The 15,841-nt window shown below is 37.6% G+C and overlaps 1 protein-coding gene across 1 annotated transcript; it reads left to right on the top strand.

The window, feature by feature from the left end:
* The first annotated feature begins 327 nt into the window (after positions 1-327).
* On the top strand, positions 328-1,573 carry LOC138188852 (uncharacterized). Its single transcript, XM_069130995.1, has 2 exons — positions 328-1,119; positions 1,394-1,573. The coding sequence occupies exons 1-2, from the start codon at positions 673-675 to the stop codon at positions 1,571-1,573; spliced, it is 627 nt and encodes a 208-aa protein (XP_068987096.1). The 5' UTR covers positions 328-672.
* The last annotated feature ends 14,268 nt before the right edge of the window (positions 1,574-15,841 follow it).

Genomic DNA, 15,841 nt, shown 5'->3' with positions numbered 1-15,841 from the left:
ATTTGAATTGTCCTCTAACTCATGTGCCGCTACATGTACTTTCAAGGAGGAAAACTGGCACAATCCCGCTTTGTGACACTTCCTTGAACGCATTTTGCCATTAAAAGATACTAATTTCTGTGACTTGTTTTATCTCTGTTATAAAAGTTTATATTTAAAATTTTTTAGTTTTTATGCAAACGTAAAAAGTAAGTAAATATTAATAAATATAATAATAACATAATAAAATGCTATATAATAATATTAATAACTTTGCTATTTACTTATTTTACTTCCATTAAAGTATATTGTATTTTTCATTACAGTACTTTCATTTTTATTCAGTGTAATAATAAACATGTACGTTAATATTCATTGACATTGGTGTAATTGTAAGCTTCACTGTAAATTTAATAAAATTGATACGAACAGAATTATTAAAAGGGTATATATGTGTAATTAAACTAGATTCTATTCTCAACGTTACTTCATTATTTTATTATTGTTTCATATAAATATTTTTTTTTTAATTTACATGTGCTTCTAAGTTAATAGAACTAAACACAATGTGTATGTATTAATTGCTATATATGTCATAATTTCAAACATAATATTAAATTATGCTATGTATTATTAAAAAGTATAGTTTAATGTATATATTAAATACATATAATTTATTCGTAGATTTTAAATATGGATACTAGATCAAAGAAGGAGATTAAAACAATGATCACCAAAGATATGTCGAATATACATAATTATTGCTTGGATATTGAAAAATTTATTAACGACCAGCTTAAAGACACTCTGGATTATTTACATAGTTTAACTGCTGCAATACCACAATCAGTCCCTGGCCCTTCAACTACAAAGACGCCGAAAGTTTTGAAGAAAAAAGGTTATCACCGTAAAGAGACTATCCCAGAAAATGATATTATCAATATTGATAATACAGCAACAGATTCAGCAGTACATGATAAAACAGTAAATAAAGATGTAAAAACTGGGGATGTGGTAGAAACAACAATTGACCGAACAAAAAGAAAGGCTTCAATAAAAGCTGCAATTAATATTAAAAAGCAACAGTCAATGTCACTTGTTACAAAATTACGAAGGCTAACTCTTGATGATGACAGTAATGTAAATGTTTGTATCATATTATGATGAAATTTAATACTTTTAATCTTACTCCATATCTTATGTTACTAATCAATACTAACCCTTATATGTAGTACCTAATAATGTTTGATATCGGTTAATTAATATGTCAAAATTTAATTGCTTGTGCAATTGTATGTACATTGTGTATATAAATTATATTACAATTATAATATTAACTATTATTATAATATAATTATATATAATATATAATATTAACTATTATAACGTTGCTAAATATATTCTAAATTTGTAGAGGAAACGTGGAAGCCGACCTAAAAAAACGAAAATTGCTGATACAGTAATTGCACCAACAGGAAATGATATTGAAGAACTTTCAATGTGCAAGGATGCACTTGAGAAATTTACTCCTCTTATGAATTCCACGATGGACATTAATTCTACTTATACGCAGAAGTACCTTACGCAACTGTAGAACCTTTATCACCAATAAAATTAAACGAAACTGTAGTAATTTACATCACGGTCGCCAATAACTCTGCAGGAAAAGATTCAGCAGCTGAAAGAAGCGACGAGAAACAAAGAGTTTGATGAATTACTCACAGAAGACACAGACTCACAGAAGAAACAGGAAATTAAAAAACGACAAAAGCGATCGAGTAAAGATGCAACACTCGACGTTTCAACAAAACCATATAAATTTACATCACGGTCGTCAATAACATTGCAGAAGATGATTCAGCAGCTGAAAGAAGCGATGAGAATCACAGATTTTGATCAATTATTCACAGAAGATGAGCCATCCCCTGAAGGGGAAATGTCTAATGTAAATGTTACGAAACAGGAAATGAAAAATGAAATGAAAAAAAATACGTATAAATCGAATTTTTTATTCGATCCAGAGGCCAAAGTGTCTGTAAAAAGGAGAATTGAGGCCTTTGAACGGGCAGCTCGAAAATCGCAAAGAAAAACTGAATTTGCGGAAAAAGGAAAGATCACAGAGAAAGCAATTGTTAAAAAGTTAGCACGAAGATCGGTTGGAAAGGCGAAAAAAATTTTACTAGCGAAACAGTAGAAGGAGGATCAGATGATGACATCGAAGGTAACATTACAAACAATATCAAAGTATTCTTCTGTTATAAAAACACAAGCTATTATTCATTCAATATTTTAGCCAAAATATGGCTCTAAACAGCAAGGTCCAACCACTTCCGTTTTGCATAGTAAATCTGACGACGATGAATCAGATGATGAATCGAGGCCAAAGCATACAATTCCACATTGGGCACAATGTAAGTATTGTTTTACTTAATGAGTCAATAAACATTAGAACGCATAGAGTACTCGAATTTTTATCAATTTTAGCGCACATACGTGAAAATCAACTCGCAATGCAACGATACATACCGGAGGAAACAGTCCACAAATTCTTTGATATCACAAAGTGCACACCAGATCTAACTAAAATGTTTCCAGATATAGATAGCAGTAGATTAGAACGCACGTCCAGTCGTGGTCAACGCCTTCAACAGCATCCCGTGGGACAGAATATGCCGGGCCCTCGAATTTCATCGGGTACCCGCGTATCTGCGGGATGTGGTCCGGGCTTTCCTCCGGGACCGGAGTATCGTCTACACCGTCCGGGGCGGAGGGGTGACCGGGAGGGCTGTACACCGCGGGGTCCCGCAAGGTTCGGTGTTGGGCCCGTTGCTGTGGAACATCGCGTACGACGCGGTGCTTCGGACGCCGATGCCGCCGAACTCGGCACTGGCGTGCTACGCCGACGACACGTTGGTGCTGGTCTGGGGCACGGCATGGGGTAGAACCGTCCGCCTGGCGGTGGCCTGCGTGGTCGCCGAAATCAAGCGATTGGGACTGAGGGTGTCCCCTGAGAAGTCCGAGGCAATGTGGTTTTGCCGCAAGGCCGATCACGGGACGCCTCCAGCGGGTTACCGACTGAGGTTGGAAGGGACTGAGATCGGGGTCGGAACCAGCATAAAGTATCTGGGCCTGACCCTCGACAGCCACTGGACCTTCGGCGTTCACTTCGAGCGCCTGACGCCGTCTGTCGAGGCGACGGTGAACGCCTTAGGACGTCTGCTGCCTCGGCTGGGCGGGCCCGACGTCGAAGTGGGGTACAAACTTAGGCGCTGGCAGCTCAGCGCCCCCGGGGCCGCAGAGCAGCCTGGTAGGGGAACCGGACTGCCTGGCACGGCGGCCCCGGCGACGAGGCGCGGTGTGACGTGGCCGCACACCGCTCCATTAGGTGACGTATTGAGCGCGGGGGGGGGGGCGGTGTATCGCTTACACCGGTTCCCGGGCCCCTCTCGATCGCAGCCGGGACGGTCATCGTGAAGGTTTTAGTCGGTTGGAGTCCGGCACTACCACGCCGCTTTTCCCCAGAAGCGACCTGGTGTCCGTGCGGATTTCCTCCACGTTAATAAAAAAAAAAAAAAAAAGAACGCACGTCCAGTGCAATTTGGAAGACGCCACTACGTTGTTCCATTATGAGAACCGAACAAAAGGTATAATTTGTTAAACTGAATGTTGTTGATATGAAATCATATTGTGCCTTAGAGCAAGAATACTTGTCATACCTTGCGTGTGATATAGAAATGATGTTGCATTGCAACTATCATTAAAATATGTATGTGTTCTTAAAATATATCAATGAACGTAAGACTATTTCACTTTTTATATTTTAGAATGATCATAGGCATATATTATTTTTATTATATTAATCAAATTTTACCATTTTTTCTTATTTATACGTATCTTCTTAAGAATTAATAAGTAATTGTTCTGGTACGACTTTTTAATGAAAAGTAAATTTTATTAGATTTGATTTATTATCACTATTGTATAATAATTCGCGAGATACCAAACTTTAATGTATCCAGCATTGCGTCCTAAATTTTGTTAAATGGACTTACTTTCCAATCATATTTTCTGGCTTTATCTTTCCTTTCATATTAAATATTTTGTCACAATGAAGTATCATGTTACGTACAAAAAGTAATCTTGTAATAAATAAATAAATAAATAAATAAATGCATTCCTTTTTTACCTGTTACAAGAAAATGATTTTCAGGATGATTTGCCAATGCTAATGCACAATCACGTATAGAATGAATAACTGAGAAAGCTTGTAAAAATCCACCATCAGGGTGATGAGTCCACACTTGTACATATCCTGAATCAAGAGACATTAACATCAATGTTCCAACATCAGGCCTAACCGTCCGAAAATTTAAAAATATTATAGCTCATAAACATTTATCATTATAATTCAGATCTGTTTTAGAAAAGTACAATTGCAATACCATGTTTCGAAATAAATTCTTTCGTAACTTGTTCAGGTTTTTTTATTTTATGCGTTATTTCATCTTTGTGATATCTTATCCTAAATCTATATAACATCGATTAATTAACATTGTTTATTACAGCACGTTATTTCTAGAAGTGTAATTTTTATATTATTTTTACATTGCTCGTATTATTCTAGATCTTATCTTGACATTGGTTCGTCAACTTTATATTTTCGATACGGTTGACCCGTTTCTAATCTCCAAAGTATTATTTCTCTATTAAAAGTTGCCGTGGCCAATACCTGAGGATACCACATGGCTGAACAAAGAATATCATCGGTGTGTATTGTTCTCCAATTCTTTTTATATACATATGCGCCAGAAGATGCAAATTCTACGACTCGACGATTTCAACTACTACATAAAATTCGATTTTCCAGCCTAACTAAACTGGTTATTTTACTCTACGTAACCAAACAAATTTATAGGAAATATATTTGCGAATATTATCAATAGAATTTAACAATTATTAAAAATGTTGTTTTTAATCTTGATATGTGATAGAAGATAACAAGTAAACAAGTACCAGTATTAAAATTCCAAACTTTCAATGTACCATCACGAGCGCCTGTTACTAGCAATTGTCCGGATTCATCGAAACAAGCAGCACTAACTTCAATGTCATGAAATTTACCATATACCATAAGAATCTACTGTGTGCATGCGTTACTAAGAATAAACGATTTCCAAGTCGTGGACACCAAACTATTATACAAGAATTCAACTCCACGTAAAGACGATGTTGAATTTAGTAAAAATCAATTATTTCGTGTCCAAGAAACGTGTTTACGCGTTTTATACGAATTGTATTTAAAGATATCAAAAGATCACGACGTGACGTAGGAGAGAATGTAAATTAGTAAGCTGTCATTTGTATGGATTATTATTTCAATAAAAATATCAAAGAGGACTCGTATATTGTACTTGGAGATATGAGTGGATCTGTCAAAGTCATGTCTTTTACTCATCTACTAAGAGAGAGGACCATTTAAACAAGAACCTCAACGTGATAGTTGATAGTTTATTTATTCGCTATGAATCTGTTCTTAAATCGATTGTTCAATCGGAAGAAACAATAGAAAGCAATAAAAAATAAATTTAACGTAATATAGAAGAAAACTATATAAGATATTCAAGGTGGACAATGTCGTTTAAAATGTCGGGAAATTAATGGATATTTCAGGTAAAAAAGAAAAAAAAAGGTACAACGCATACGAAGGATAATGCGAAACGAATGGAGCGATCGAAGTGTTGGCGATGCAAGGATCAAACCGTTTCATCTCTCGTTGCAAACACGGAGAAGCTGACGTTGACGCAGACGTGCAGCACGTTAATAAAGTATTGTGTAACGTATCGAGAAGTACCGTCGCTCGAAATACGCCTAATACGCCGAAATAGGTGAAACTGAAACATTTTACCGCGAATGGACAGTTAAAAACCGAATGGATGGATTAAATAGCCTCAGCCCAGGCACTCGTCGATATTTCAAAACGTTTCTAGTCATCGATAATAGATATCCGACGTGCTACGATCGAATTTGTGTCAACGTCGATTTACTTGATTTAACAAGATATGCTTATCGCTCGGATAAGGGAGAAAGATACTTGGTTATTACGTTCATCTATTGTTCGTGCTATTGAACTCGCGACAAAGTGCAACGTACAACGAAATCGAGACCGAGGGAGATCGAGCGAACCGGGGGAAGGTTGCCTTCTTGTAAAAAGTGATCCATATCCTCGGCGGTTGCTTTCCGGTAAGCCTCGTTCTGCGCGTCCATCCGCAGACTCTCGTACGTCAGATCGTCGACCATCTCGTCCCTCTTCTGTTACTTGCTGCCTCGACGTTTCACGCGTGACCTATTCGAAGTATCCTCCGAGCAGTTCTCTCGTCGCAAGATCACGCTGTCGTTTACGTATATGGCACCACGAGTCCTTTTGTTCCGTCCGTTCGAGTCCGAGCTAGATATGGCCGGTCTTGGTGGACTGCCCAAATTCTCCAGGGACCTGGCATTTCTTAAACTCACTCGCCGGAGACTTTTCCTACATAAGGAGTCCTGCTCCCAGGGGTCATCGACGTTGAAGCTGTTCGACGTAGAACCGCTATCGATGCCACCCATGTTCTGCGGCGCTTCTTCCTCAACCTGAATGGGCGGAACAGTTGCTACTCGGTTGTTTCTGTTCCTCTGTTCTACTAGATTCTGAAGCCCGACGTCGTCCAAAAGACCCTCCAAAGACCTGGACCTTCGATGGGACGTCTGCATTCCAAGCACCAACTCGAACGTGTCTCGGCTGCTCGACTGAGTGTTTGACTTATCGCGAAGGCCATGCGGATACAGATTCATAGTGCTAATCTCTGCCGACGAGATATCAGGCAAAGGATCGGTAGATTTTACCCTCCTCAGAGTATCGGCTTCGTAAAAGTTCTTCTTGTCCACGAGATCGACTTTGTTGTCGCTCAACAGCTGACAAGTGGTTTTCCTGAGTTCGGCTGCTATTCGCCTAGCCTCGTCTATGTCATCCACTTGAATATGTCTGGGCATTGGCCTGGAAATTGGATTCACGATACGTCCTATATCGTTCCTCTTGTTTAATACGGAAGCGTTGTCTCTTTGATTGTTTAGTTGAGGCAATCTGGAAGAATGACCGATCGGCTTCATCGACTCGGCGGTGTCTACGGCGTTTAAGCTACCTTGGAGATCGGAGTAGTGGTAAGGAGCACCTGACTGCTCGTTCTGTAGATGTGGCTCACCTGGCAGATACGATTGAGGCACGAGATTTACCTTAACCGTAGACGTCGAAGTTTGATAGTGATTGGAATCCTGACTGGACGACGACCTGTGGTTCGATATCATGGAGTATCTAGCGGAGTCCTGACTGGCCGACCTCGAATGACTTTGAAACCGTAGATCGGACTCGCGTTTTGCAGTATGTTGCCGACCAAACTATTTCCATGGTTTCCTAAGGACATCGAACCAATAGGAGAGTGCATGGAAGACTGGGCGCTGGCAACTCTCTGACAAGCCATAGAAGTCGAGATCGAAGTAGCTCCAGAGGTCACAGAGTAGCTAGAGTCTCTGCTATGAGAAGCCCTAAGCAGATTATTTTGAGGTCCTCTCTGAAGACCGTGCGAATTGTCTCGCGATTGGTTGTCCGATCGAATCGCCGGTGAATTCCTCAGTGGAGAAATTCCTCGGTGCGTCTAAAGGAGACGTCCCCCTTCTTCTTCGTCGTGTCGTGTCGGTGTACATTCTATGGTCGTTGATAGGCTCAGGTACAGCTTGATCGATCTGTAGGATCCTCTCGTTCTGCGCGTCTCCGTTTTTCTCGCGCTGATCTAGATCGTTGCCCATATCGTACAGCAAAGCCGAGTCGCTGAACACTCCACTGGTGCCTACCGTATTCCTGTCTTTGAATCTGTCGAGACTTCCTCTCGAAATCCGCCAGCAGATCCTTCACGGATTTGTTGCTATCTTGTTCTCGATCGCTCGACAACAAAAACGCGCATTACGAGCTGGAAGTTAGACGGCGGCCACAATCGAACGCCTCTACGATAGTGTTAGCGATATAATTCTCGTCATGCTGACCCACATTTTGCAAAGTAGTGCGGCTATAGTACGAGCGTTAAGTCGTAACTGCCGGTTTCGCTAGTTAAATTTCCATTCACCAGTCAGCCCAGACCCAACAGTAGCAAAGAGAAGGAGCCCCACGGAAGAAATGTTTGCGGACTCCGCTCTTTTCTTACGCCTTTTTTTTCTATCTTTTTGTGTCTATTTTTCGGTTTCCTTTCACCTTTCTTAAAGCTCCTCTCTATCTACAAATTTGATCTACTCCTTGACGAGGGATAACTCGGCGATAGAGAGAAGAATAGCTAGAGAAAGATAAGAGAGCTCAGACGAAGAAATTCCGAACGTTGCAGTAGCGATGTCCGCTCGGTCTCGATCACGAAATGTCGCTAAAACATATGCGCCTCTTTTTCTCCTTTTATTTCGATTAGTTCGTGCGTTCGTACTTTTGTTAGTTTCAAGAAGATGATTAAAGTAATTTTAATGAAAGTGTAACAGGATTCGTGATACACACATATTAATTCGACTCTCAAATTGATTCGAGGCACTTTATCCGAAAACTGGTACGTCGAAAAGTTATAAATCGTTGATTTCATGCGCAATCAGCGCCTCCGCTCGTTCTTCGCTAACATATCTCTAACGCGACTCTATCGACTCGTGCAACACAATACAGAAGCGTTTTATTCGTTTTAAGGTTTATTTCGCAGAACATACACGTAAGTGCGTCGACCGTGTTAGGGCAGTTATACTGGTTAGAGTTTGCTATCGTACTTGGTACAGTCCAACTATCTACTTAGAATCTTTCAGTCAGTAGACGCGGCACGTTTTGGGCATATTTGTGCAAAATTGTATATAAATCTTCCAAAAATTCTTAACTCGATATATTCTTTCCGATACAATTAGCAAACTAAGCGTTAAAACGATCTTTCAACAGGTATACGACCTAATTTTCGTAATGAAACAGGTCGAACAATTTTCTGGTTAATCGTAAAACTTGGTCCCAAAGTAATTTACGGAATTATACAAAGTCAACGTACAGAGTAAAATCGAACATTCTAAAGAAGCTTATACGCGCACTGAAAGGAAAATGGTCCCAGGAACGGCCCGTGTCGGAGAAGCCACAACTCAGATAACAAGTTACCTACCTTCGTCGTCGCTGGAGTAGCTGTTACTGTTGGCAACAATCCGGCGGCCGTCGGTGCTCTTACTGTGGACATGTGGCCGATGACCGTCCTCTCTTCGCCGTGAGTGACGATCTTCTGCGACAGAAGCTTCGTGAGCAGCGAGCTCGAGCAGCACCTCCTCTGCTTACCGAGGCCGATGGCTTCCGGGTCAACGGCGATTGCAGCATTCACTGCTTCCATTCCAGCAGTCGCTTCATTGACTCCTCGCGCTGCAATCAGATGCATCTGGTAGAAAACCCGGTCTCTTACGGAGGATCAAACACGATTACATTTTCCTTTTTAAAAGATGTCAATGATATTTGTTAACTATACGATACTAGGTCATTCCATCTAGGCATCGAACGGTAATTATAAACTCAAAAATAACTTCGTCTCGATGCGATTTAATTCCATTATCTCGTATATAAAGAAACTTATCGTAATATCGTAATCCTTTGGTCCGAAATAAAACGTCATTTCTATTCACTCCACTAGACTTCTTCGCCTATATTAGCCGTTCGAATTTTTTTAAAATCTTTCTTTTATATTTATCCGTATATTTACAAGATTGATCTTTTCCCGAGACAACTATAGATGTCAGGAGCGCCATTTAAATTTCGTACTTGTAAAAATAATTTTTTCACTTGTACACCGATGCATTCTAAACTCTTAAAACGTCTAAAACTCGTTCCGTACGACCATCGATTGCGTAATATTCTAAAAGCATGGTACGTTGATAAAAGTCAAACGTATGGGAAAGTTACACGGTCGATCAAAAGGAAACGACGACAAAAAAAAAAAAAAAAAAAACGAGTAACAGTCTCGAAGACTGATCCAAGAAGAAATAAAAGTGATTCGAGTTGGATGCACAAAATAGGGGCACGAGGAAATCTAGTTATTTTACGTTAAATTGTGAATCTCTATAATCTGTTGAATCGCATATTCTTGGCACTGCTATAAGAGAAACGATATCTTCGAGAAAAATAGGAAGAAATGGGAAATATATAGTACATATACAATGTCGAAAGAGCTGGCAAATCGTTTTGATCGAATCGTGATAAGAAAGCTTCGAATCATTTTAGATTTGAAAAATTGTCCAAGACGGAAATCTTGGTTTTAATATATTTAAATTCATACCATTGACGAAAGAGAATTGAGAGTTAGGTGAAAGAATAGGATACGTGTTGTACACGATTGTAATATTTTAGCAACGTTTTCAATTCTTGTGACATATTTTGTTTTGAATTTTATTTCTTTCTCCTTTTCTACTTTCTTGGAAACGCAAAATAGAGATTCTTCGTATTATAGTCCTGTATCCAAATAATAAACATGTTTCTACGTTCCTTATCTTTTCTTTCGTCTTCCTTCGTAGAGGTAGTAGCTATAACGGCAGGAAACGTGCAGAACGTTTAAACGTTTGCCGAAATTAGAAGAAAAGAAGAAAAAATTGGAAAGAAATTGGGAATAACCACAAAACAAACAGAAATTAGTTTTCTTCGTCAAACTCACCTATAGCCATACCGATCTAGGGCTGCATCGCCAACAGTTTACGATAACGATAATTATCCTCGTTTTATAAACTACATAGAGAACTAAGATCAGAATTTTGTTTATAAATATATAACTAAATAAAATCGAATAAATTACCAGTTACGAAACATTGAAATGATTTATTTATTCCAACTTTAATCCTTCCCGCGCTAGTACTCTCCTACCCATAGCAGCTAAGCTGAAAAGTGGAGTTTATTTACCAGTCGCATTAATACAATCGTTAATGCTACTCCTACAGTCATATCAACCAATTAGAATATCAAGAATATGACAGTTTGAAAATTCAAAATAGTGTTGCGCTTTAGAAAGGTGCGACAAGTTTTGAATCTATTCCATTCAGTCGTTCGTCTTGTTTCGAAAATAACGAACGAGAGTCGAACTAATTGAAATAGCTTAATGACTATTTCTGGTAGCAGCAACTACCGTTTTGATTCAAGCGTCAATTTGAGGAAGCTAGGACCCGAAATCGAGAATAATAAGTAACGGTTACGAATACCGAAGATCAAGAACGGATAGTAACAGTAAATAATGAATAGGAAAGATAACGAATAAATGGGATTTGTTAATAATAATAATAACAAAAATAAGTTTCCTTGAATATCATAAAATGCATTTACCTTAAATTTCTGGCAACGAAAATTCTTGAGTTTGGTACAAAATGATAGTTAATATAATGAATGAAACAAAAGCTTTGAAAAACAACTAATATTAATAGAAATGGAAATAAGGGAAGGATTGCATATACAAGGATGCGTAAGAGTGTACTTAGAAAAATCAAAATAATTGAAAATATAATTAAAACGCGAGAAGAAAATATCGCCCGAAAATTGTATACTATTTATTTAGTAATAAATTTTATTTATTTATATTATATATGTCGGGGTAGGGTTGGAATTTTGGGCGCGTAACAACTCTTCACGTGAGTTATCCATTGTTTAACACAACTGAGATTATATTTTCACGTATACACGAGTCTACTACAAAGATTAACAAATAATAAGTCTAGTGAATAATAAGCTTAACAAATAATAAAGTTAGTGGAAAATAAATTGAACGAATAATAAGTTTAACAAATAATAAAGTTAGTGGATAATAAGTTGAACGATTAATAAGTCTAACAAATAATAAAACTAATGAATAATACGTTTAACGGATAGTAAGTTCAATGAATAATATGATTTACAAACAATAAGTTAATAATCGTTATAAACAATAATTTTGAGTTCAAACGAATCCACGATCAACGGGATGACTCCTTACTAAGCGTAGACTGATCTTAAGCACAGAAACACGACGTGTCACTCTCCAAAGCAGTCGCAAGACGAATGCCAGCCTCGTCGAAATTTTTCTCGCTGTACAATTGCATTTGTTTTTCTATACCCGTTTGGAAGCATCGAGAAGGTTCCAAACGCCGTTGTTAGGCAGACTCGTTGGAAGCATCGAGAAAGTTCGAAACGTCGTTGTTAGGCAGACTCGTTGGAAGCATCGAGAAAGTTCGAAACGCCGTTGTTAGGCAGACTCGTTGGAAGCATCGAGAAAATTCCAAACGCCGTTGTTAGGCAGTTTCTGCCTGAAGTTCGATTAATAATACAATGTATGACCCACTGTTTCACAAGTGGCTAGGCCCGCTCCCGAGGCCACATGCCGCTACAACCACATTTCTCGGAGAACCCATACAACCACTCCAGACCTCCGTTAAGCAAAACGTACATCCCGTGACCGTGGCTACGTTCGGCGACCAATTGTCGCCTCGAACCCAATCTTGATATCACAAATCTCGAACAATTACAGCTATGATAAAATCCAGGCTAGACTACTAGAAGATGTTCCCAAAATTTCCAAGGAACGGCTTCGGCTTTCCTTTCATCTCCGACATATATATGTAAACTCTCTAAAAGTTCAAATGCGAATACGTTTGTACGACCGTCTCTCGACGCACGACTTCTTTTGTTTCACGGACAGAGCAGCTTTCTTTGTTTTACGGAGAGCCATTTTGAGAGACACGCATTTCCCAAACGTACTGACAGAGATCAACATCGGAGATGGACTAGATAACAGAAGAAAGAATAATTATTTAAAACTTGATTTTCAGGTAGACATTACACAGAACTTGTTCTTTATTGTTTACTATTATTAATTGGTTGTTGTTTATTTAATTATTATTGTTATTAATTGTTGTTAACTATTAATTGTTGTTTACTTCTGTATTTCATTTAAGTATTTTCACAATAAACTCGATTTTCAGATTTTCAGAATCGATCCCTGAATTATCCTAGAATTGAACCTTATATATATCTATGGAGGATTGAGAAGCCAATTAGTGTAAGCCCAACTTCCCTGAAAAGGAGTTACGTAGCACCAAAAATAATTCATTGTTAAAAGTTTCAATCGATAAATCAATTAAGTTGCTACTTTCATACATATATAGTAGATTACGGTATCGACCACGAAATTACTAAGCCCAATTATTCCGAGCATAAGCATGAACAATGAGAATCATTTCGAAGTCGTGACAGGTCTAAGCATTATCGTTTATTATGTAAAAAATAATTGTACGCTGCTTAACTGAATTAAGCAAAAAAAAAAAAAAAAAAATATGAAAATACACGTATTTCCAGGAAAATTTAAAAAAGAAAACTGTTACAAGAAAACTCTGCTGGATGATTTTCCACTTTACGAGATCAACGGTTCATCCATCAATGTTTTTCAAAACTCATTGTATAGGAGCGTGTATTTTATGTTTTTTCTTTATTATAACCATTTTTAAACTTCATGGTTCATGGTATATTTAAACTTTAGAGTTGAAGGCTATATTTTACAAAAGGATTAAATAGAGAATTACTTCCTTTACAGATTAAAAAAAATTTTGCACGATGATCCGGGCTGTACCAATATTTCCGTTTGGCACTGTATTAGCACGAGCGAACAGTCTAACTTCGGGTCTATCGGTTCTATAGTTATGGACATTAGGACGAAACTGTTACCGGAGAAAATACAAAAGTTATGTAGTTCAATACGACAAGATTTCTACAGGTTTTCTACATGTTATGTATGTAGAAACTAAAAATGTAATAAAAATGAAAAGCCACCCAAAATAAGAAGATTAAATATATTTGTTTTCATGACTTACCTTTATATGTAGAATACGTTTATAAACGGTTATGTATAAAATATCCATCTACGTTAAATCAATTTCTTTTTATAGAAACTTAATAAGTTAATTTTCTAGATAGAAAAATTAAAGCTTTCAGTAAATTCTTGTACAACGCGCACTCTACTGCGTACCGGATACGAATGACAAGTGAACGTTATCGAACTCTACGGCGACCGCTTAGATAGTGACGACGACGGATTAATATTGCTCAGTGATTGGCTACGCTTCGAGCCTATAGGCGGTAGCTGTACGCGATTACTGCGCAAGGATCATTTCGTGCATGCTCCGCCCCTCCCCCTCCTTCGCCCACCGCTCACTCAGCCCCGCGGAAACTAAAAATAGGCCACCGATCTGTCCTGTTTTGCGACCAAGTTTTCAGAACAGAAAAAGAAAGAAAAGACAATATCGTATAAAAGTACGGCTTTTAAACGGCTTAAATTAAATTACAAACTGTAATATTATAAATGTAAACCCAACACAAAATATGGTATGGCTACGTCGTGCCGTCGCGTAACGGCACTTTTACAAAAACCACTTTCAAACAGAAATTCGTTGTTTATTGTGAATACACATATGTAATTTATATTTTTCTTAGACAATAAACATTATATATATGTAAATTCTATAGAATTTAGAATACCAACCGACGGTTTGACTTTCCCTGTGTTTACTGGCAGTCGGTCGAACGATATGAATAGAGGAGGACGGGGACTTGGGATAGAAAATAAACCAGGACTTGGAGAAGCGAAGATTGAACAAAGAAAAAAGCAAGTTAAGAGTCAGAAGGAGAAAGGGAAGACTTAGACAATCGATTCTTGAGTTTTCACAAGTCGATCGCCTGATTTCCAAAAATATTACAACATTATATATACATATATACAGGGTGGTTGGTAACTGGTGGTACAAGCGGAAAGAGGGTTATTGTACGCGAAAAAAGAAGTCGAGAATATAGAATAAAAATTTTTCGTTTGAGGCTTTGTTTTCGAGAAAATCGACTTTGAATTTTCGCTCGGTACGCATGCATTTTATCACGTCTCGTTATAACGGATCTCACTGTAGATCGTTGTCTCGATGGAAAAATTAAAAAAAAAGAAAAAGTTAAAAAAAGTTGTTATTCTATATTTTCGACTTCTTTTTTCGCGTAGAATCACCCCCCTTCCGCTTGTACCATCAATTACCAACCACCCTGTATATATATATATATATAATAATATATATAAAAGGATGACATCCTTGTAAAATCTAGACATGATTCTTTTGTTAGCTTTTCATAATTGTATCACAATTTTAAGATTAATTAAACGAATATTTAATAATGATTTTAACATCGAAAATAACGATTATTATACTGCGAATTTTTATATGAATACAGTATGTTAGAATATGTGAAACATAAGGTCCGGTCAAATAACATCAACAAACGAAGAACAGTTTTATACGAAGAAAAACAAGAAAGACATAAAGAATAACAGACTTTGTTTCCTAGAAAATTGATCTTGGAAATCTGTTTGAAACATATAAATTTGGTTAGTCACCGATTAAGCAGACGGAAGTTATTCTACCTGCAAGAATAAGAGATAAATGTGGAATAAAATCTTTCCGTATAAAGCTTCATTTTCAAGAAAATCGAATTTCTTCGTGCTCGGTTGATAGCACTGTTCGACACGTATTTAATTTTGCAACCTTCAATAGGCGATTCTTGTAGACTTTTGCGAGCTACACTCGAATTTGCAAACTGTTTTTTTTTCCTATAACACAATTTTCGAAAAAGTCAATTTTGAAGGAAATTAGAAATTTTCAAATTTGGAAATATTTTATGTTCTTATAGCAGCAGCTATTGAGTTACGGCTGAGACAAACAAATTCTGTGGACTCTCCCGATTAAAATGATATGTATTGTTATTGCATTATGAACATTTAAACATGTTTAAATAATGATTAGAGCG

Source organism: Bombus flavifrons, chromosome 17 (genome assembly GCF_040668555.2).
Source record: "Bombus flavifrons isolate JBK064 chromosome 17, iyBomFlav1_principal, whole genome shotgun sequence".
NCBI lineage: Eukaryota > Metazoa > Arthropoda > Insecta > Hymenoptera > Apidae > Bombus > Bombus flavifrons.
This window is presented reverse-complemented; position numbering and strand designations above follow the sequence as displayed.

Bases quoted from the DNA above. Each gene is read 5' to 3' on its own strand.
- LOC138188852 (XM_069130995.1), top strand. From the start codon at position 673: ATGGATACTAGATCAAAGAAGGAGATTAAAACAATGATCACCAAAGAT. The intron at 1,120-1,393 runs GTAAATGTTTGT...CTAAATTTGTAG, and splicing joins CTCTTGATGATGACAGTAAT to AGGAAACGTGGAAGCCGACC.